Source organism: Lissotriton helveticus, chromosome 1_1 (assembly GCF_964261635.1).
Source record: "Lissotriton helveticus chromosome 1_1, aLisHel1.1, whole genome shotgun sequence".
NCBI lineage: Eukaryota > Metazoa > Chordata > Amphibia > Caudata > Salamandridae > Lissotriton > Lissotriton helveticus.
The window spans coordinates 109,422,900-109,444,912 of NC_136057.1; the positions used below are offsets into that span (position 1 = coordinate 109,422,900).

The following is a 22,013-nucleotide window of genomic DNA, read 5'->3' on the forward strand; positions in this document are numbered from 1 at the left end:
TGTTCCACATTGTGCTCAGTTACTTCATCCCCCTATAGCTGTTGTCGTGTAGTTCCTATAAACCTATATAGGATCTGCACGTTCAGACAACATACACTGCGGGATTGGTGTCCAGATTAATTCCAGACACCCCCACCGGGTATGTTAGCCTGTATACCAGCTAGCTCACAGTGCCACTATAAACCCTTCTTACCAAAGAGAGAATTGTTTTTAGCAACTATTGAACACAACAACTCTGTTCCATCAGGGATCGTGGAAACAGTGCAGTACTTTTCGCTCAGTTACTCATGCTCACTTTTGTTTCAGAGTACTACACAGAATAAACGGTGGGGACCTTTTTCAAAAAACATTTATTGAACCAGCGTCATTCTGCTGTAAAATAGGTGTGCTGAAACAACCATAAGACAAACAGATCTAAATGATTATAAGAACCAAAAGAGTAAAAGGATGGTAAATTCCTACCATAGTGCTAGAACAATGAATACGACCAGAATATAAAATACATGACAGTAATAAATGCCTACTCCTACAATTCAACACTATCTTGATGTACCTACGTGTACCTAACATGTATGTAGGTATAGAGCCAAGAATCCCCCTAGGATAAAGCCAACCCCATTACCTGAAATGAGAGACTGTCAGACCCTGTCTTGGTCTGAAGATGGACATACTGCGAGGGATGTTACACCACTGCGATCTGGAGTGTCTGCCTCCAGGAACCTCAACATCTCACGTCAGTGTGTCAGTATGAAAGTCCTTCTTCGCCTCCACCTGCCTCAGGAAAGATATGGTGTTTATATGCCCAAAGTGGTACCCTCAGGGGATCTACCTTGCTGTGTCATGTCGGACTAGGATGACGGAAGGAATAACCCTTATACATAGTTATTATGCAGGAGATGGTAGTCTTGCTGAGATTCCAAGAACCCTCATGCATAATGGATGAGGCTAGTTTTTCCGAAAAAAAACCACGTCCTGTAAGCAGTACCGTAACTAGGTATAATGTCACTACCAAGAACCGTTATGTAGTATAATGGCAGGGAAGATATAGGTAAAAGGTTCGGTAATTCCCTGAGCCTATATTGGGGTATCTGTATGAAACATAACACTGTGAGCAGGTGTGGGTTTTTTAAACAATGCCTTGTCTCAGTAAGTGGTAAGTGCATGCATATGGTTTTACTTCTATGTGGAACTTCTGATGTTATATTGGCCGTGTCCTTCTAATAAATGCCTTGTCACTTTCTTTACATTCATACGGTTACGTCATTAAGAACACTGTTGCAGATTTTCCCAGAGACTTTCTGATGTTGTTTTAACTCTCCCTTGCTAATGCCTTGTCACATTCAGTGTAGTCTTAAGTGAGGACGTTTCATATTGTGTTAGCTCTCCATTTCTTATGAATGCACTCTCACGTTCAAAACATTTATATAGTTTCTCTTCAATGTGAGCATTCTAAAGTCATATCAAATGTTTTTTTGTAGCAAATCCCTTGTTGCATTCTGTGCTTTAACATGGTTACTCCCTAGTGTAAATCTGTTGAGGCTGTATTAGCTTATTCTTCCTATTTAAGACTCTATCACATTCTGTATGTACATAGCATTTCTCTCCATGTGGATTTTCTAATGTCATTTTAGATCGCCATTTGTCATGAATGTTTTGTGAAAGTCAATACATTGATATGGTTTCTCGCCTGTGTGAACGTTCCGATGTTAAATTAAATTTTGCTTTCTAAAAAATCCCATGTCACATTCTGTACATTGATATGGTTTCTCTCCAGTGTGGACTTTCGGATGTTGTTTTTAGCTCTCTATTTGTTAAAAATGCTTTGTCACACTTCGTACATTCATTCGGTTTTTCCCAAATAGATTTTCTGATGTCGCTTCAAATCTCCATTTATTAACAATGCTTTGCCTCACTATGTACATTGATATTGTTTCTCTCCAATGTCGCCTTTATGTTGTTTTAACACTCCATTTGTACTTAATGCTTTGTCACACTCTGTACATTGATATGATTTCTCCTCAGTATGGATTTTCTGATGTCGTTTTAGCTTTCCATTTGTACTTAATGTTTGCCACACTCTGTACATTGATATGGTTTCTCCCCAGTATGGATTTTCTGATGTCTATTTAGTTGCCACTTTCTTATGAATGCTTTGTGATACTCTGTACATTCATACGGTTTTTCCCCAGCATGGATTTTCTGTTGTTGCTTCTGTTCTCCATTAGTTATAAATGCTTTGCCACACTCTGTAGATTGATATGGTTTCTACCCAGTATGGATTTTTTGATGTCCTTTTAGCTCTCCATTTGTTATGAATGCTTTGTCACACTCTGTACATTGATATGGTTTCTCCCCAGTATGGATTTTCTGATGTTGTTTTAGCTGCCACTTTCTTATGAATGCTTTGTCACACTCTGTACATGTATATGGTTTCTCCCTAGTGTGGATTTTCTGATGTACTTTTAACTCTCCATTAGTTATAAATGCCTTGCCACACTGTGCACATTGATATGGTTTCTCCCCAGTATGGATTTTCTGATGTCGTTTTAGCTCTACATTTCTTATAAATGCTTTGTTGCATTCTGTACATTCATATGGTTTTTCCCCAGTGTGGATTTTCTGATGTTGATTTAGCCGCCACTTTCTTATAAATGCTTTGTCACACTCTGTACATTGATATGGTTTCTCCCCAGTATGGATTTTCTGATGTTGTTTTAGCTGCCACTTTCTTATAAATGTTTTGTCACACTCTGTACATTGATATGGTTTCTCCCCAGTATGGATTTGTTTATGTCGTTTTAGCCCTTCATTTCTTATGAATGCTTTGCCACACTGTGAACATTGATATGGTTTCTCCTCAGTATGGATTTTTATATGTCGTTTTGGCTCTCCATTTGTTATGAATGCTTTGTCACACTCTGTACATTGATATGGTTTCTCTCCAGTGTGGATTTTCAGATGTCGTTTTAGCTCTCTATTTGTTATAAATGCCTTGCCACACTGTGCACATTGATATGGTTTCTCCCCAGTGTGGATTTTCTGATGTCGTTTTAGCTCTCGATTTCTTATAAATGCTTTGTTGCATTCTGTACATTCATATGGTTTTTCCCCAGTGTGGATTTTCTGATGTTGATTTAGCTGCCACTTTCTTATAAATGCTTTGTCACACTCTGTACATTGATATGGTTTCTCCCCAGTATGGATTTGTTTATGTCGTTTTAGCCCTTCATTTCTTATGAATGCTTTGCCACACTCTGTACATTGATATGGTTTCTCCCCAGTATGGATTTTTATATGTCGTTTTAGCCCTTCATTTCTTATGAATGCTTGGTCACACTCTGTACATTGATATGGTTTCTCCCCAGTATGGATTTGTTTATGTCGTTTTAGCCCTTCATTTCTTATGAATGCTTTGTCACACTCTTTACATTGATATGGTTTCTCCCCAATATGGATTTTTTTGTGTCGCTTTAGCCCTCCATTTCTTATGAATGCTTTGCCACACTGTGAACATTGATATGGTTTCTCCTCAGTATGGATTTTTATATGTCGTTTTAGCGCTCCATTTCTTATGAATGCTTTGTCACACTCTGTACATTGATATGGTTTCTCCCCAGTATGGATTTTCTGATGTTGTATTAGCTCAGGATTAGTTATGAATGCTTTGCCACACTGTACACATTGATATGGTTTCTCCCCAGTGTGGATTTTCTGATGTCGTTTTAGCTCTTGATTTCTTATAAATGCTTTGTTGCATTCTGTACATTCATATGGTTTCTCCCGAGTGTGGATTTTCAGATGTTGATTTAGCTGCCACTTTCTTATAAATGCTTTGTCACACTCTGTACATTGATATGGTTTCTCCCCAGCATGGATTTTCTGATGTTGCTTCTGTTCTCCATTGGTTATAAATGCTTTGCCACACTCTGAACATTGATATGGTTTCTCCCCAGTATGGATTTTTTTGTGTCGCTTTAGCCCTCCATTTCTTATGAATGCTTTGCCACACTGTGAACATTGATATTGTTTCTCCTCAGTATGGAGTTTTATATGTCGTTTTAGTCCTTCATTTCTTATGAATGCTTTGTCACACTCTGTACATTGATATGGTTTCTCCCCAGTATGGATTTTCTGATGTTGTGTTAGCTCAGGATTAGTTATGAATGCTTTGCCACACTGTGCACATTGATATGGTTTCTCCCCAGTGTGGATTTTCTGATGTCGTTTTAGCTCTAGATTTCTTATAAATGCTTTGTTGCATTCTGTACATTCATACGGTTTCTCCCCAGTGTGGATTTTCAGATGCTGATTTAGGTGCCACTTTCTTATAAATGCTTTGTCACACTCTGTACATTGATATGGTTTCTCCCCAGCATGGATTTTCTGATGTTGCTTCTGTTCTCCATTGGTTATAAATGCTTTGCCACACTCTGAACATTGATATGGTTTCTCCCCAGTATGGATTTTTTTATGTCGTTTTAGCTCTCCATTTGTTATGAATGTTTTGTCACACTCTGTACATTGATATGGTTTCTCCCCAATATGGATTTTCTGGTGTTGCTTCAGTTCTCCATTTCTTATGAATGCTTTGCCACACTGTGCATATTGATATGCTTTCTCCCCAGAGTGGATTTTTTTATGTCGTTTTAACTCTCCATATGTTATGAATACTTTGTCACACTCTGTACATTGATATGGTTTCTCCCCAGTGTGGATTTTCTGATGTTGTGTTAGCTCTCCATTAGTTATAAATGCTTTGCCACATTGTGCACATTGATATGGTTTCTCCCCCCTGTGGATTTTCTGATGTAGTTTTAGCTCTTCATTTGTTCTAAATGTTTTGCCACACTCTGTACATTGATATGGTTTCTCCCCAGTGTGGATTTTCTGATGAAGTTTTAGCTGTCCATTAGTTATAAATGCCTTGCCACACTGTGCACATTGATATGGTTTCTCCCCTGTGTGGATTTTCTGATATAGTTCTAGATCTCCATTTGTTCTATATGTTTTGCCACATTGTGTTGTCATCTTCTACATATTCACACGGTTTCTCTTATTTGTTTTCTTTCCTATACTAGGTTAGTTCTTCCTTCATAATAAGCATCTCATCGCTTCAGTTTGTTCAGTGTATTATGTCTTCTATGTACATCAGCTGATCCCTAAGTGCCAAGTGCAGACCTCATTGGACAGTACGGGTTTTCAGCTGTAGAAAAATAATTTGGCACGGCATTAGCCTTCATGGGAAGTGATCTCGAGGCATATTGTTTTTCCATCACTTCCTAAACAAGTAATGTTTACTGCCTTCACCTTTTTCGATCATTATTGCATTTGTTTCATCTATAAGAAAAAGATTTAAAAATAAAAACACACTGGATAAGCTTAAATGCAGAGTCCATCACGAAAATGTATTGGCATGTAATTGTTCATAAAGACAAATGCGCTAATGAAATTCTAGATTACACTTTCAATGTGAAGATGTAGTAGACAGAGTAAGGGCATACGATCCTTCAATGATCCCCTTCTATCGAGGAGTGCGGACTAAAAGAGTAACCAAGACACCAGAGAAGGTTCCTTGTTCATTGAGTGAGACCCTCTCCCTACGACACGCTACAATGTTAAATACATAGCAACACAATGCCTCCTTTCTTATCCAGGGAATGCTTCCTATTCTCACAAAGATTAACAAAAATACAAAATGGAGCCTTTTCTAGTGAATGGACCATGCAAGACAGAACATCACAATAACAGCAGGAAACATAAGCGTATGCTGCAAGGGAGTCTTTTATAGTATCAGAGAGTCTGGAATAGGATAGACAGGTAATCTGAGTATCTTCAACTTAGTGTAACTTTAGAGATCTGAGACTCTGACCATATCTAGTCAAGGAAGAGGCGGATTAGAACCACTTTACGTCAATGTAATAGAAAGAGGCCCTGATGATCCAAGAGACAGGATTCCATGTAAGACTTAATCGTCACAAATAAATTCTCTTGGAAAACTAGATTCTATTACCTCTATTGTTCATCACCTCTTACACCGTCATACACTAATATACACCAGTCATCAAATGTACCACCAAAACAATCCTTGAATATCAAGTTTAATATCAAACAATATATATATATATATATATATATATATATATATATATATATATATATATATATATATATATATATGAAACAAATCCCAATCGCAAGCACAAGTGCTTGCAGCGCCTCTCCCAGCCTCTCAATGAAGGGGGTCTGTCACGAGGCAGGCAGCCTCTACGAAAATGCACCACAGCCGTACTTCCAAACTTTGTAACCAAAGCACGGCAATCACGGACACAAATCGAGTTATAGTGCAGCAGTCGTGGATTTATTAATCAAAAAGATGGTCTCCCGCAAGAGAAACACTCGACGCGTTTCGGGATTTCTCCCTTAGTGACGAGTGTTTGACCATACGTTACATTGGTTAATATATACATCACGTGACATCAGTGTAAGTGAAAACAGACTCCTTAAAACAAATCTATTTTGTTCAAAATATTAAATAAACAAAAGTTTGATTGTGTGAGTCTGACAAATAATCCTTAAGATATAACAGATGCATACATGCTTAAAGGGAAATACACGATTAAATGAACAAGTGCGCTTTTCGATCAGCGATTCCTCATAATCCAGTTTTAGAGGTCCCTCATCACTGCTCGAATCACACTTGCCATACAGGTGCTCAAACGATTCCATATTATCAGGTACAAAATAATCGCTTCATGCCCATGTGGGCAATTATAACTCAGTTCATTGAACCAAAACTTATTTCAGGAACCAAGCATCAAATCGACATTAATCCTTTAGTGCCCTAGTGGGCAGTTATGACTCAGTTCATAATAGGTAAAGTTATTCAAGGAACATAGCTTGTGAGCTCATATTAAATGAACAAGTGCGCTTTTCGATCAGCGATTCCTCATAATGCAGTTTTAGAGGTCCCTCATCACTGTTCGAATCACACTTTCCATACAGGTGCTCAAACGATTCCATATTATCAGGTACAAAATAATCGCTTCATGCCCATGTGGGCAATTATAACTCAGTTCATTGAACCAAAACTTATTTCAGGAACCAAGCATCAAATCGACATTAATCCTGGGTGGGGCATCACCCTGGCAAATATGAGCTCACAAGCTATGTTCCTTGAATAACATAATATATATATATAATATAATAATAATAATAATATAATATATATTGTTTTTTCTCACAAAGTTCAAGTATAATCAATCTAAAACCAGATAACAAATCATTTGGCGACCACATATAAGACACACACATTTGTTATAAAAAAAATTAATTTGCAGGAATCAATTAGAGTAATTGCACTGTCTGAGGGTTTTCTTAACGTGGTCCCAGGATGCCTGTTTCCGGTCCAGGGAAGACATGACTTGGCAGTTCGGGCTGGACTGTTCCCATGAGGCACAGGGACAGACTGATTTGCATATGTCCATGTCTGAACTAGGGTGGCAGAGTGAGCTAAAGAATGGTGATGGATTAAACCCAGGTCAGTTGACTGGGGGTGAGTGTTTGATTTGCTCAAGCGCTCCGTCCATCATCCCCTTTTGTATCGCTACTATTCTAATCTGTTCTGAGAATACAAAGGCTATTTTTGATATAACCTTGTGTGGAGTTCCTTTTGTGGTGTGCCTGGGATGTTGTTGCTGTTGTGTGCGTGCGCAAATGCTTTACACATGGCCTCCGGGATAAGCCTGACTGCTCGTGCCAAGCTACCATGGGGGTGAGCAGGGGTTATCTTTGGTGTGTAACGCCCAAGCCCTGACTAGAGTGGTGGTCTCTGCCTGGCTCTGGCGCAAGCTTAGCCAACCAGAGATCCCATTTCTAATACTACCACTACCTAGTTGGGCGCTTTGTTGACAGTGCGATACAATGTGTAATTATTGCTCTGAAGGTCATTTTGGATCAGGCGCTATTGAGCAGCTACCAGCTACGTTGTTCTATTAATGTTCTGGCTTCACAGGAGAGAATAGGATTTCCTCATTTCTAACAGAGTTTTCAGAGTTATTGGAGACTTTAGTCAGTACCGTGAATCCAGTGCATATAATTAACTACGAGACATTCATTTGAGTGCTTACTGTCAGACCACAAATACTTGGTGATTAAGGATTAAAAGGGGTATGACAGAATCCCCATCTTCTAATTATGTTTACAAACACGGCTCTAATGCTTAAGCAGTGTCCGATGTAATTATGACTGATTATGAACTAATATACTGGATTGCCGAACACATCTTGCAGGAGCGAGCGGATGAAAGCAGGTCTCGTGTATGGATGCAGATTAAGGGACTGTGTCTACTTTACAAGATCGTACCAGCAATACGGCGATCTTAATCCCAATGAGCCTTGGAATCTTTTTGGGCTCTAGGATGTTCCGTGCAGAAACCACGGCGGGAATCACTATTCCCTATCACTGGATTTGAAAAGTCCAATACGCCTGAAATTCCATACCTTCCCCAGCAATATCTCAGGGCCTAACCAACGAAGGCCCTTCGGCGCTACACCACTGCCCCATGTCCTGAAGAAGACCCACCCTAGACCCACAACTAAGGCGTCCAAAGGGTCGAAACGTCGACGATATTGAAATTGTTGGACAAGTACAGGATATCCAGTTTACCAAAGCCAACTTAAGTGGATTACTGGAATAATCATAATTGAATACTGGAACTGGCCAAAAAAGACTTTTTGCTTCCCTTCCTTTCCTTTCCCCCCTTCACTCACTTGTTAATAATCACGTTTGAATGTCACTATTGCACTTTATGTCACATTTTATTCACTCAATTCTTTAATGCGCCGTCTTGTAAAAAGTATTTATAAATTGTAAATAAGTCTTGATTGAATAATCTTTATGTACAAATAGGGTGTTTATGAATGAAAATTAATTCATAGATTAAAAACGGATGGTTACCCTGAACTCTTTTGGTTTGGATTTGCATTGTGAGTAAGCTCCTAATTTGGAGCACTGTCTTAAGTAACCATATGACTAATTGAACTGTGAATGATTCAAATCATACTTTGAAGTAATCAGGTTACATACCCGACAGAACCATTGTTTATATTACATTGTATTGCCCAGGTTCTGAGGGATACTGGGTCACCCCATGGTGATTTACATGATTATGAACTTAAGCAAGGATATATTTTAACTCCTTTACTTTTATCTTTTATATATGTGTGTCAGTTATCAACCAGGTACCTGAGTCTTGACTCCACAGGGTCAGAAGAATTGCTCTTGATTCTTTATCTTTGAAGAATTCTTCCCAACTCCTCCACTTCACTGCAATCAAAATATATTCAACTAGCAGTAAAGAAAGGGAAAGGGGAATGGGAATTAAAAGAGACTGCCACTGTAAGATTACTTGCTGATCACCCTCTAATGGTATTCAGTTCCTATAACAACAAAAACACAAGGTTACAGATTCTTTCTTTTAACTACTTCTCCTTCTCTAGTTTCTTTTTTATTCTTATAAACTATTACCTGCTTAATCAGTGGTTTTAGTTTCTCTCTGTGAATAGTCCTTTAATATGCTGTAGTTGAAGTCTTTTATTTTTATTGTCTTTTTCTGTCCTTTCTTACTCTTCTTTTTTAGATGCAGTACTTGTCCATAAAAGATCAAGCCGACTTGTTGGTGAGTATAAATAAATATATATATATATATATATATATATATATATATATATATATATATATATATATATATATATATATATATATATATATATATATTCACCTACAATAGTTTTTTAAATATTCAGTCTTTTGTTTTGAGAATTAAATAATCTCTCATGTATATAATCTTCCTGTCCTTTTCTATCTTAGATATTTCTTTGTCTTCAGTTAAATAGTTCTTTCTTCTAACATTTTAAAAAAAGGATCAATATAGAGGGAAAATAGTTAAGGGGAACAAGGACATCCCCAGGATAACTTCAGTTAGATTGCAGCAAGATCAATTTCGTGTACTCGCCTATGGCGATGACGTAGCAGTTGTAACAAAAAATCCAGCAATGGCTATGCCTGAAATAGAGCAACTGGCGGTACAGTACGGGGCGGCTTCTGGCTATAAATGAACTCCACAAAGACACAAATTTTATGCACTAACATACATGCATTTGTGGATCCAAGGGTAGTGGAAGAAGTGTCCTATTTGGGGATCAGGATCCGGGTCTGTCTGAGGGCATTGGTAGAATCTAATTGGGAGCGGCTGGTATCAGAGACTCGGAAATAATTGGATCGCTGTGAGTGCCTTCATCTAACTATGGTGGGAAGATGCAATGTTCTTAAAGTGCTGATCTTGCCGACAATCTTATATTTTTTTATGGCAGTCCCATTAGAGATCCCAAGAAGTAGTTTTGCTTAGTTGCAAACCATATGTGCCAGATTTATATGGTCTCAGGGCAAAGCGCGCAGAGCAATGCGGTACATGGTCCTATCCAGGTAACAGGGGGGCTGGGCTGTTCCAGATTTTACGTTGTACTATTACGTATGTATGATACAGCGTATGAGTATACTTTTGACTGGCGTTGAATCAGCAACTAGTGCGGAATCCCCCTCCATCTATCAAATGTTGCTAGGTAGTGACGCCCACAATAGACTGTTTATTAACGTGGACGGGAGCTACTATAAGCGCACTCGGTTCAAGCTCATTATTGCTGCTTACAAAGTGTGGACAGTGGTTAAAAAAAAGTATGGGGTGGAGAAGATATCTTGGTATACGCCATTAACAATAACTACTCTTTTCCATCAGTATTCTATTACCGGATAATGTGGACTACGGCAACGCCCTCTACGCCGGAACCACCCCCAAACTCCAGAAGAGACTCCAGCGGATCCAGAACGCCTCAGCAAGGCTCATCCTGGACATCCCCCGTCGCAACCACATCTCCGGACACCTGCGAGACCTGCACTGGCTCCCGGTCAACAAGAGAATCACCTTCCGTCTCCTCACCCACGCACACAAAGCCCTGCACAACCAAGGACCAGGATACCTCAACAGCCGCCTCAATTTCTACGCTCCCAAACGCCAGCTCCGATCGACCGGCCACGCCCTCGCCGCCGTCCCCCGCATCCGAAGAGTCACCACAGGGGGAAGGTCCTTCTCCTACCTCGCCGCCAAGACCTGGAACTCCCTCCCGACCCACCTCCGCCTGACCCAAGACCACCTCGCCTTCAGGAAGCAGCTCAAGACCTGGCTGTTCGAGCAGTAGCGGACCCCCCCTCCCCAAGCGCCTTGTGACCCTCCGGGTGAGTAGCGCGCTATACAAATGCTTTGATTGATTGATTTGATTGATTGGAAATGGAGAGACAAAGGGGTGTGTACAGTTGGTGATCTATTTTTGGTAAATGATATGAAATCTTTCGATCAATTAAGTGATCAATTTCATTTACCTCGGGCTGACTTTTTTAAATATTTACAAATTCGTGATTACTTTTTAAAAGCCCGATGGAGAATTCAAACTAATCCCCTTGTTGAGGCAGTTCGGAAAGGATCACGGATCGGCACACAGTATGCTTTAATGTTAGATGCATTAGATAACGACTTGGAAGCTCAAAATCATAAATGGGACAACTGATTGGGGTGTCAGGGTATTCAACTGGAGACTTCCTTAGAGCTGGCGGGGCAATTATTCATGTCAGCAAATCTGCACGCCCAACATTTTAAAACAGTATTGTATTTAAATTACATGCCAGCCAAATTGTCCGCGTGGGGTTGTGTAAATGGGGCTTAGTGTTTTAGCTGTGGGACCAAAGCAGCTGATATTGCACACATATTTTATTCATGCAGGCACTTATCCACGTTTTCCAGGCATATAGAGAAATTTCAGGCTGAGATTTCGGGGGTACCTATACGATTATCTGCCACTCAGGTTCTGTTGGGGGTTGAAAAAGGATCGACAGTTGATATTTTACCCATACATTTTGTATATTTGACTTTTCTTGCTACTGCCGTTGCAAGGTTCTGTATCGCATCAATGTGGCTAAAAAAGGACCCCCCATCTTTTGAGTTATGGCGGGCAAGATTTCTGTCAATTTTCAATTTGGAATATAGTTTATATGCCTTGAAGGGTAGACGGAAAAGGAAACTAGGTCGCCAGATATGGGGGGTAGTTATGAATTACATGGAGGCATAAACGTATTGTCTTGTGCCTTCATTATATCTTTCTCTCTTAGTTAGGATGATTGTATTTGTGTTTGCCAGACAGTAGCAGCTATAACAAGACTAGCTGCGTTTAGTTTTGTAATTATAGGTTACGGATATCCGGGACTGATGTGTAATTTTGATGATTGTACTGTCTTTTCTTTTTGCCTTTGCTGTGAATGACTTTCTCTTTGAGAGAAATGATGTTATTTGTTAGATTTATCAATATATTTGTACTCATTAAGAATGGGCCCAAAATCCGCTACGCACGCGAAATTTGTGGATTTTCGGCAATTTCGCGATCCGCGAATCTCCCGAAAATGCCGACAATTCGCGAATTAGCGAGCAGGCGGATTTTTCTTTTTTTTTATGCCCAGCTCACTCAAGGGATCAAAGTTACCTTTTGGATCCAGTCTTTGCAAACTGGAATCAAGTGAACGCCCAAACCCCGATTTCCATCCCATGGTCTGATCATTTCCTTGTCCCTTTTACCATCAAAATGCAGGGACCTCGCCCCAGTGACCCCCCCGCCGACAAACACCCGAGGCGGAGATGGGCAGCGTTCTCCCAAGCCAAATTCGATCGGGCATTAACTGAGAAGGGCCCTCCTGGGGGCGATGGGGTAGAGGAAATTAATGCTAACTTTGACCAACGCATACTGGAAGCCCTGAATTCAGTGGCACCATTGGGCATGGCGAAATTGGGGGGCCGAGTGCAAAGATCGGCACCTTGGTATAACGCAGACCTGCGTACGGCTAAAGCTACTCCACGACTCGCAATTTGGCTTCCGCCCCCGTCATTCGACGGAGTCTGCTCTTCTCGTGGCGGTGGAAGCACTAAGACAGGGTGTGGACGAGGGCCAAACTATGGCATTGATCCTTTTAGACCTAAGCGCAGCATTCGACACTGTAGCTCATCCCATCCTGCTACAGTGTCTGATCGGAGGAGGGGTGACAGGAGCTGCGCTTGGCTGGATCACGTCCTTCCTGGCTGACAGGCGTTTTCAAGTCAGGCTAGGGGAATACTACTCCAGGGAGATTGAGTTGGGCCAGGGCGTGCCTCAGGGCTCGTCACTGAGCCCAACCCTATTTAATATCTACGTCTCCCCCCTGGCGGCCATCGTGGAAGGATATGGTCTCCGTCTGGTGTCATACGCCGATGACACGCAGCTGGTCATCTCCCTATCGCGCGCGCCCGATCTTGCGGCGGACATCTTCAGGAACTGCATGCAAGATCTTGCGGCCTGGATGTCCGCAAACTGCTTAAAACTGAACGGCAGCAAGACTGAGGTGCTCGTGGTGGGGAGTGGGCCGTCTGCGTGGTCATCGGCGTGGTGGCCGCCCTGCCTGGGTGAAGTCCCAGTTCCCTGCCGTGAAGCCAGGAACCTTGGGGTGTGGCTAGACAGGGACCTTACCTTCGGCCCACAGGTCGGTCGGGTGGCGGGGGTATGCTTCAGTGTTCTGAGAGCCCTTAGGAAAGTGCTAGATCTGCTTCCCATCCCTGCTCGAAAGACGCTGGTGCATGCCCTCGTCACCTCCCGACTTGATTACGGGAACCTGCTTTTTCTAGGGGCCACAGGTAAGGTCATGGGCCGTTACAGGTCCTTCAAAATGCGGCAGCGCGACTGGTACTTAGGCTCCCTAGGAGGTCTTCCGCTAAACCAGCTCTGCGGGCCCTCCATTGGCTTCCAATTGAGAGGAGAGTGGAGTTTAAGGCCCTAGCCACCTGTCATCGCATCTTGAGCGGCAAAGCGCCCAGACCGCTCCATAGCCTAATAACCCACTACGAGCCCACTCGCAGTTTACGGTCTTCTCAGACTGGGCTGTTAAAAGTCCCCAGAGTATTAAGAGCACGCATGGGGGGCAGGTCTTTTAGATATCTTGCTCCCAAACGTTGGAATGCTCTCCCGCTGGAACTGCGACTTGAACCTTCTGAAGTCCTATTCAGAAAAAAACTGAAGACGCATCTTTTTAGCAGATAGCCTTTTGCGGGAGGAGGGGGGACAGCTACTTCACTTATCACAGCGCGGGGACACGCCAGTGGCGTAACCAGGCGCTTAACAAATGCCCAAAATAAATAAATAAATAAATTACAGGCACACATGGTCACTGGAGACACATCTTCTGGCCCTTTACGCAGCTGCAGTGTAGTAAAAGCACTATACATTTACCCAACGAGGTAGCACTTACTGATTAGCCAGTAGAAAGAACTCCAGTTGAGTAGAGGTATTGCACAAAACGGTGGCATCTTCGTGGACAAACACGCAGGGCGGGATTCATTCTGGCACGATGCTCCTGTCACAAAAATTAAACCTCAACAGGAAGCACTTACAGATATCAATAAAGCAGGTGCCCGAGTTGAAGCTCAAATTCAGTAACGTAGTAATCAGCCCTAAAAAATTGTGAGCGAGGCTGTGCAAGTGTCCTTTATCCCCATATCTGCCGTCGAAAATGAGCTGTAATCCTTGAGGAGGTCTTTGCATCCATGTGTTTCTCGAGTGCCATCCCTGTTTAGTTCCTGTGACCAGAAGTCTGCTATCTCGGCGTTTGCCAGCTGAGTGGTCGCTCCCTCTGACTGTGGTATCCCTGATTAGCGCTTCCTGCTTACATCTGTGTCATTTCAATCGCCTGCTGTGCGCTTTGGCTGTGGTATCGTTGATTAGCGCTTCTTGCTTAAAACTGTATAATTTCAATTGCCTGCTGTACGCTTTGGCTGTGGTATAGTTAATTAGCGCTTATAGCTTAAAACTGTGTCATTTCTATTGCCTGCCGTGCGCTTTGTGCTCCGCTTTGATTGTTGCACTGCTCTGATTCCCAACGCGACTTTCCGACCTGTAAATTGTATTCCCCCCAAGCGCCCTCCATTTTGTTGTTGTTGTGCTCCTACCTAGCCCGCCCCGCCTCCCAGCTGAGACGCCCTCGCCCCTCCCCCCCACTATCCATATATGACAGTAGCTCCCACGCGCAGCGTCCACGCGCAGCGTCCGCGCCCAATCCGCGCCGAAGGTGCGCCAAAGGTAAGCCCGTCTACGCCCGTCCGCGCCCGGACCGCGCCCAGCGCCAGTCCCCCTGCCCCTCGCGCTGCCCAGCCCCCCCGCGTTACCTACGATGCCGCCACCCTCCTAGCCCTTAACCCCGGTCGCGCCCCCACCTGCGTCCAAGCCGCTCCTGGACGCACCCATGGACCGTTCTCCTGCCTCTCCTGCAAATTTAGCGGCACCGACAACATCTCCGCTGCGACCACAACACAGATTCCCGACCCCAACCACCTAGAATGCATCCTTCTCAACACCCGCTCGGTCCACAGGCACGCCATTGACCTTTGGAACCTACTAGACACCATCTCTCCTGACGTCGCCTTCCTAACGGAAACATGGATGAACGCTTCCTCCGCCCCTGACATCGCCATCGCTATCCCTGATGACTATAAGATCACACGCAAGGACCGCACCGACCATACGGGAGGAGGAATCGCTATCGTCCATAAAAAATCAATCCGCATCTCAACCAGCTCTGACGCTAACCTCGCTAACTCCGAACACCTTCACTTCCAGATCCACATCGACCCCAAAACCACACTCCGAGGCACCCTCCTCTACAGACCACCAGGACCCCGCGCAAAATTCAGTGAAGACATCACGGACTTCATCACCCCACACGCGCTCCCCTCCAAAGACTACATCCTTCTGGGAGACCTCAACTTCCACCTTGAAAAGATCAACGACCGCAACACCGCCACCCTCTTGGACAACCTCGCCAACCTCGGACTTAAACAACTGGTCACTTCCCCCACCCACATCGCAGGTCACACACTTGACCCCATCTTCACCTCCAGCAACCATGTCTCCTTCAGCCACACTACGAATCTCCTCTGGACTGACCACAGCTGCGTTCACTTCACCTACAACAAGCCGAAACCCATCATCCACCTCCAACCAACTCTACAAAGAAACTGGAACAAAATCACCACGGAGCAAATCTCCACATCGCTCCTTCAAACCTCCCCAGCCCTCTCTTCTAACGCCAACGAAGCCGCCTCCAACCTCACCCTTTGGTTATCCAACACCGCCGACACCTTAGCACCACTGAAAAAACGTCAACACAAACTTGGCATCAAGAAGGCCTCATGGTTCAACGATGACCTCAAGAAGTCCAAGAAACTGTGCCGCTCCCTTGAAAAGGCCTGGAAAAAAGACCCATCCACCAGCACCAAGGACGCCTTCAAAAGCGCCATCCGTACTCACCACCAACTAATCCGAAAAGCCAAGAAAACAGCATTCAAGGATCGACTTGACAACAACGCCCACAACAGCAAGGAACTTTTCAACATCGTCAAGGAATTTTCCAACCCCTCGGCCAACTCCAACGACATCACCCCCTCTCAAACCCTCTGCGACTCCCTAGCCTCTTTTTTCCACAACAAGATTGCTGACATCCACAACAGCTTTGACAAACAACCCGGAAGCCAACCCACCCTACCATCAGCTGACCATCTTCCCCTCGTTAACACCCTTAACGCCTGGAACCCAATCTCCACGGAGGACACCATACGCCTGATGAATTCCATCCACTCTGGATCCCCCACAGACCCATGCCCTCACCACATCTTCAACAAAGCAGACTCCATCATAGCTCCGCACCTCCGAGACGTCATCAACTGCTCCTTCAACTCCGCTACCTTCCCAGAAGACTGGAAACACGCTGAACTCACCGCCCTTCTGAAAAAACCAACAGCAGACCCCACCGAACTCAAAAACTACCGCCCCATCTCGCTTCTTCCATTCCCGGCCAAAGTCATCGAGAAAGCTGTCAACAACCAGCTCGCCGCCTTCCTCGAAGCCAACAAATCACTCGACCCCTCACAATCTGGCTTCCGAGCCAAACACAGCACTGAGACCGCCCTCATCGCAGCAACAGACGACATTCGAACTCTACTGGACAATGGAGACACAGTCGCCCTCATCCTCCTCGACCTCTCTGCAGCCTTCGACACAGTCTGCCACAGCACCCTTTTACAACGCCTCAGAAACATCGGAATCCAAGGAAAGGCACTGGAATGGATCACCTCGTTCCTCACCGGAAGAACCCAGAGAGTCCGCCTCCCACCATTCAAGTCCGAGGCCTCTGAAATCATCTGCGGCGTACCACAAGGATCCTCACTCAGTCCCACCCTCTTCAACGTATACATGAGCCCCCTCGCGGCCATCGCCCGCCAACACAACCTCAACATCATCTCTTACGCGGATGACACTCAACTGATCCTATCTCTCACCAAGGACCCCAGCACCGCCAAAACTAACCTACACGAAGGAATGAAAGAAGTCGCCGAATGGATGAAACAAAGCCGTCTGAAACTGAACTCAGACAAAACAGAAGTCCTCATCTTAGGTAAATCCCCCTCTGCATGGGACGACTCCTGGTGGCCGGAAGCCCTCGGAAATGCACCCATCCCGACAGACCACGCACGGAACCTTGGCGTCATCCTGGATTCTTCACTCTCAATGAACAGACAAGTCAGCGCCGTATCCTCTTCCTGCTTTAACATTCTTCGCATGCTCAGAAAAACATTTCGCTGGATCCCCTCCGAAACAAGGAAAACAGTCACCCACGCTCTAGTCACGAGCCGACTGGACTACGGAAACACCCTCTACGCAGGTACCACCGCTAAACTCCAGAAGAAACTACAACGAATCCAAAACGCCTCAGCCAGGCTCATATTAGACATCCCACGCAACGAACACATCTCTGGTCACCTTAAAGACCTCCACTGGCTACCCGTCAATAAGAGGATTACTTTCCGTCTGCTTACCCACGCACACAAATCACTCTACGACATCGGACCAGATTGCCTCAACTCTCGACTGTCCTTCTACACCCCCTCCCGCCAACTTCGCTCTTCCAGTCTAGCCTTCGCCACTGTACCTCGCATCAACAAGACCACCATGGGAGGCAGATCCTTCTCATACCTGGCTGCCAAAACATGGAACTCACTCCCCGCTTACCTTCGCCTCACCCAGAATCACCTAGCGTTCAGAAAGCAGCTTAAAACGTGGATATTTGACAAATAATCCTCCTCCCCTTCCTAAGCGCCTTGAAACCCTCTGGGTATGTAGTGCGCTATATAAATTTTATGACTTGACTTGACTTGACATCTCCTCATGGCATGCAAACTCGCATGGAAGCCCCGCCCATTTGGCCCCACCCCACACACACACTAGGGTACACGACATCACATTATTGCAAATGGCAAAAAAAAAATTCCGCTATTTCGCTGGAAAATCCGCACATTTTTTTTGCCATTTCGCGCAAATTCGCGGACCACGGATCCGCAAAATTCGCCCATACTTAGTACTCGTGGACTTTAATAAATGAATAAAATAAAATAATAGTTCTTTGATGTTTAAATTATCCTTTGATATTCTTGCGCTGATAAATAAGATGCCCAAATGCTGGTTCTATTATTTATCAAGAATGAAGTCTCAAACTGAATTCTGTGTCTTTTCAAGTCTCTAGTTAGTTGATTAATTTCAATGAAAATTGACTAACTTCTGAGAATACAAAGTTCTGAGCTGTTTTTTCCTTTTAGAATAGATGAATAGTACCTGAATTTTCTCGACGATCGTTTCTAATGCTGGAATTCCACTCTAAATCTCTTCTGAATCTCTCTGCAACTTCCGAGTAAGAAACTGATATTTTCGCCAATAATCCTGACTGAAAACTGAGAGCTCCGGCGACTCCCAGCTGATTTCTCCGATGCGGGAGTTGAAGTGCGCAGAGCTTCTAACACTCGCGCACATTGTAAAGGATCTCCTTAGACGCTCAAACACTACAGCGCTAAACTCAGTTCCACAATTACGGCCGCCATATTGAGGTTCAGCGCAGCAGCTAAAATACAAAATAATGATTGAAGAAACGCTCTAACACAAATGTCAATCTGAATACTGGGACTATGGCCGCCATCTTGAAATTCCACGCAGCCACAAAAATAAACTAAATAAATTGCTGAGCTACTATTTGTCTCCAAGATAACTGTAACTTCTTTCTCTTACCTCTTGAAAACGCTTTGTGACCCAAAAGCCTAGAGATTGCTTGTCTGGAAATCATATTCAAACTATGACCCAACCTGACAATGTGATTCATCTAATCAATTTCGTTTAACAATTTCCCACCAAATAGGAAAATGTTAAGTGTTATTCTTTTTCGTATCCCGATGACTTAATCTTATTGGATCTCACTCCAAAGAAATCTAAGTGTTTTATATAAATATACTTTGAAACATTACGTTAAGATGAATGTTCAGAAAAGTAACATCAGATTAGCTGATGTAAGTAAGGAAAAAATATGTATTGCTGGAAATCGGGGAATGATATAATGAATCAGGAGAAATATCCCTGTTTCTGTAGAATTTTCTCCCAAAATCTAGATTCAAAATTCCATACCACATATTTAAGCTTGAAGGCTTTAAGCCGCAGGGAAGCGACTCATTCATTATATAAAGATATTGGGAAAATGTACTTTAAGCACATTATGATGATACATATAGTTGGGAATCCGCATTGTCTCATTCCTGTGCAATCTGTCAACTCCTATGGTGTTCTTGGTTCCAACGTAAGGGTCATAGATACAGGAAGTCCATGAGTGCCATACATATTGTAAAATTGCCAAAGCTTGTTTGACAGATATATTGTTTTAGCATCCCCAATGCTTGTTTTGGCTACTGAGGTGTTGTCACCACTGCTTGTTTGTTGAAAGGTAACCTCCTGCACATTTCCTGCCGGCTACTTCCTCCTCTTGCTAGGCAACCCCTACCTGTGAGTGTGGCAGTTGTTGTCCACTGCTGCCTGACAAGCTGGTGGTACTTAGCTTTGTTTCGGTTCCTTCCTTGTCAAACAGCTGACTCCTAGCAATGCTCGCAAGGGAATTCCTCAGCTTCCTTCCTGCAGGGTCTGGTGCTGATCAGCTCCCTTTCCTGGAAACACCCACAGGGAATTCCTCTGCTTCACTCCTTGCAGCATCCTGCGGCAGTCAGAACAGATTATGGAATAAGGCTTCCCTGGCCAACAGCTAAGTAGAGTGTGCTCACAGAGACTTGTTGTGTGTTTGAACTTTGTGCTCATAGAGTCATTGGGGCCAATTCCATTGTGGGTTGGAAGGCCTCCTAACAGCATTTGCTCCGTCAGATTTGGATTGGGAATGTATCTTTCCGACCGACCGAGTACGATGCAGTTAGGCGTTAGGAAGATTCCAATCCTAACCGGATGCCATTTGGAATGACCGAGCCGTATGGAGCAGAATCATACGTCTGTATGGGCAGCGTTTCCGACCGACCGATTATGATGCTGGATTTGGACAGCCTTTCTGAATTGTGCTGTCCGACTAGAATCAGCAGTCGGAATCAGACTTTGGGAGCCTGTAGCGGGTCCCCCTGCACTCTGAGCCTTCCCAATCGGGTCTGTGGGGTACCCATGGGTCCCCCTTACCAGTCATATATAGTGTGGCAGGCACCAGGGGGTGTCCACCACAGGGTGCCCGATTTTGTCTTAGCCACCCCTTTCTTCAAAGGGAGCCTAAGCATTTGGTCGGAACATAGGCTCCCATTGAAGTCAATATGAGTCCAACCAAATCGTAACTGGAAGGATCCGGATGCATCGTACTCGGTCGGGTGGATTCTCCTGATCCGAGTCGGTCAGAAACCATTCCCAAACCGATTCGGTCTGGAAGATTTCCAAACCGCATCCGAACAGGGCTCCTAGTGTATTTTGACCAGTGCTCAGTAAGACAAGTTGTGTGCTTTGAAATGTGCACTAACGCTTCTGTAATCACAAATGCAAGCAGAGTAAAGCAGTCTGTTTAGCAATAGCAGAGACCTTTGGACCTTTCTCTTTTTGGGACAATCTCTGCCCTACTGTGTTGTGAACGCACATCTAGCATACTCTTTTGTTGCTTTTTTTGTTATGTTCGTTTGGCGTGCACGCCTCCTGTTAAAAGCTGAGGGCCATCCTGTTATTTTCTGTTATGATTATATTATTATTTTACAGTGTGTAATGACTTGTAATGAGAAACTACTACTTTGAAAGCACAAGGATAGAATGAGAGTCCCTGTTCTGCGCTGCCACTATAGGCTCAACCTAAAAAAGGCTTGATGATGGAACCAAAACTAGTGGACCAGTGGTAGCATCATTCCACTAATGCATGAATGAGTGCTTGTGCTTGCACAAACGGAATTACACAGGCACCATTTCTTATATGTACTGATCCAAGATAATAGACACACATTGTATTGTATTGTAATTGCATTTATATTGCGCTTACTACCCATGACGAGTGGTCGAAGACTTCTACAGCAAGTAGCACGCTACTCCGTGACCCTTATAAGATTAGTGTTGAATTAATATAGTGAAATATGAAAGTAATTAAAGTGGTGGATAGGTTAGTCAGTTATTTGGATTTTGAAGGATAGTGGAGGGGATAGAAGAGGAAACAAACATTTGCAATGCAATAGGACTCGCATTAGGAAAGTTTGAGCTATTGGTCTTGTAAATGACACATTTGTTATTTATGTGTTGGTTTGGAAAATAGCGAAATTAATAGCTTTGTCATTTACAATGCCAATAGTTGTAACTTTCACAAATGTGACACCAAGAGCATTTGTAATGCAATATGTGTTGTATTTACGTGACTTAGATGTATTGATATTACAAATAACAATGGCTTTTATTTTTTTAATAATACTTAAATAGAAGTTATTGTAATTTATAATGGCAACAGCTTAAACGTTTGTAAATAACTTTTGTGAAGATTATATTCAGTGTATTTTATTGTGACAAAAA

At 43.4% G+C, this 22,013-nt stretch overlaps 1 protein-coding gene across 1 annotated transcript in view; it reads right to left on the reverse strand.

Annotated features, from left to right (window-relative positions):
- Positions 1-331: 331 nt before the first annotated feature.
- LOC144761743 (uncharacterized) overlaps positions 332-22,013 on the reverse strand; it is a 94,771-nt gene continuing 73,089 nt past the window's right edge. The window contains exons 3-4 of the mRNA XM_078647021.1: positions 2,750-5,337; positions 332-2,078 (exon numbers count right to left, since the gene is read on the reverse strand). Coding sequence (XP_078503147.1) covers positions 1,913-2,078; positions 2,750-5,028 — 2,445 coding nt within the window. The 5' untranslated portion in view covers positions 5,029-5,337 and the 3' untranslated portion in view covers positions 332-1,912. The remainder of the gene's footprint in view (positions 2,079-2,749; positions 5,338-22,013) is intronic.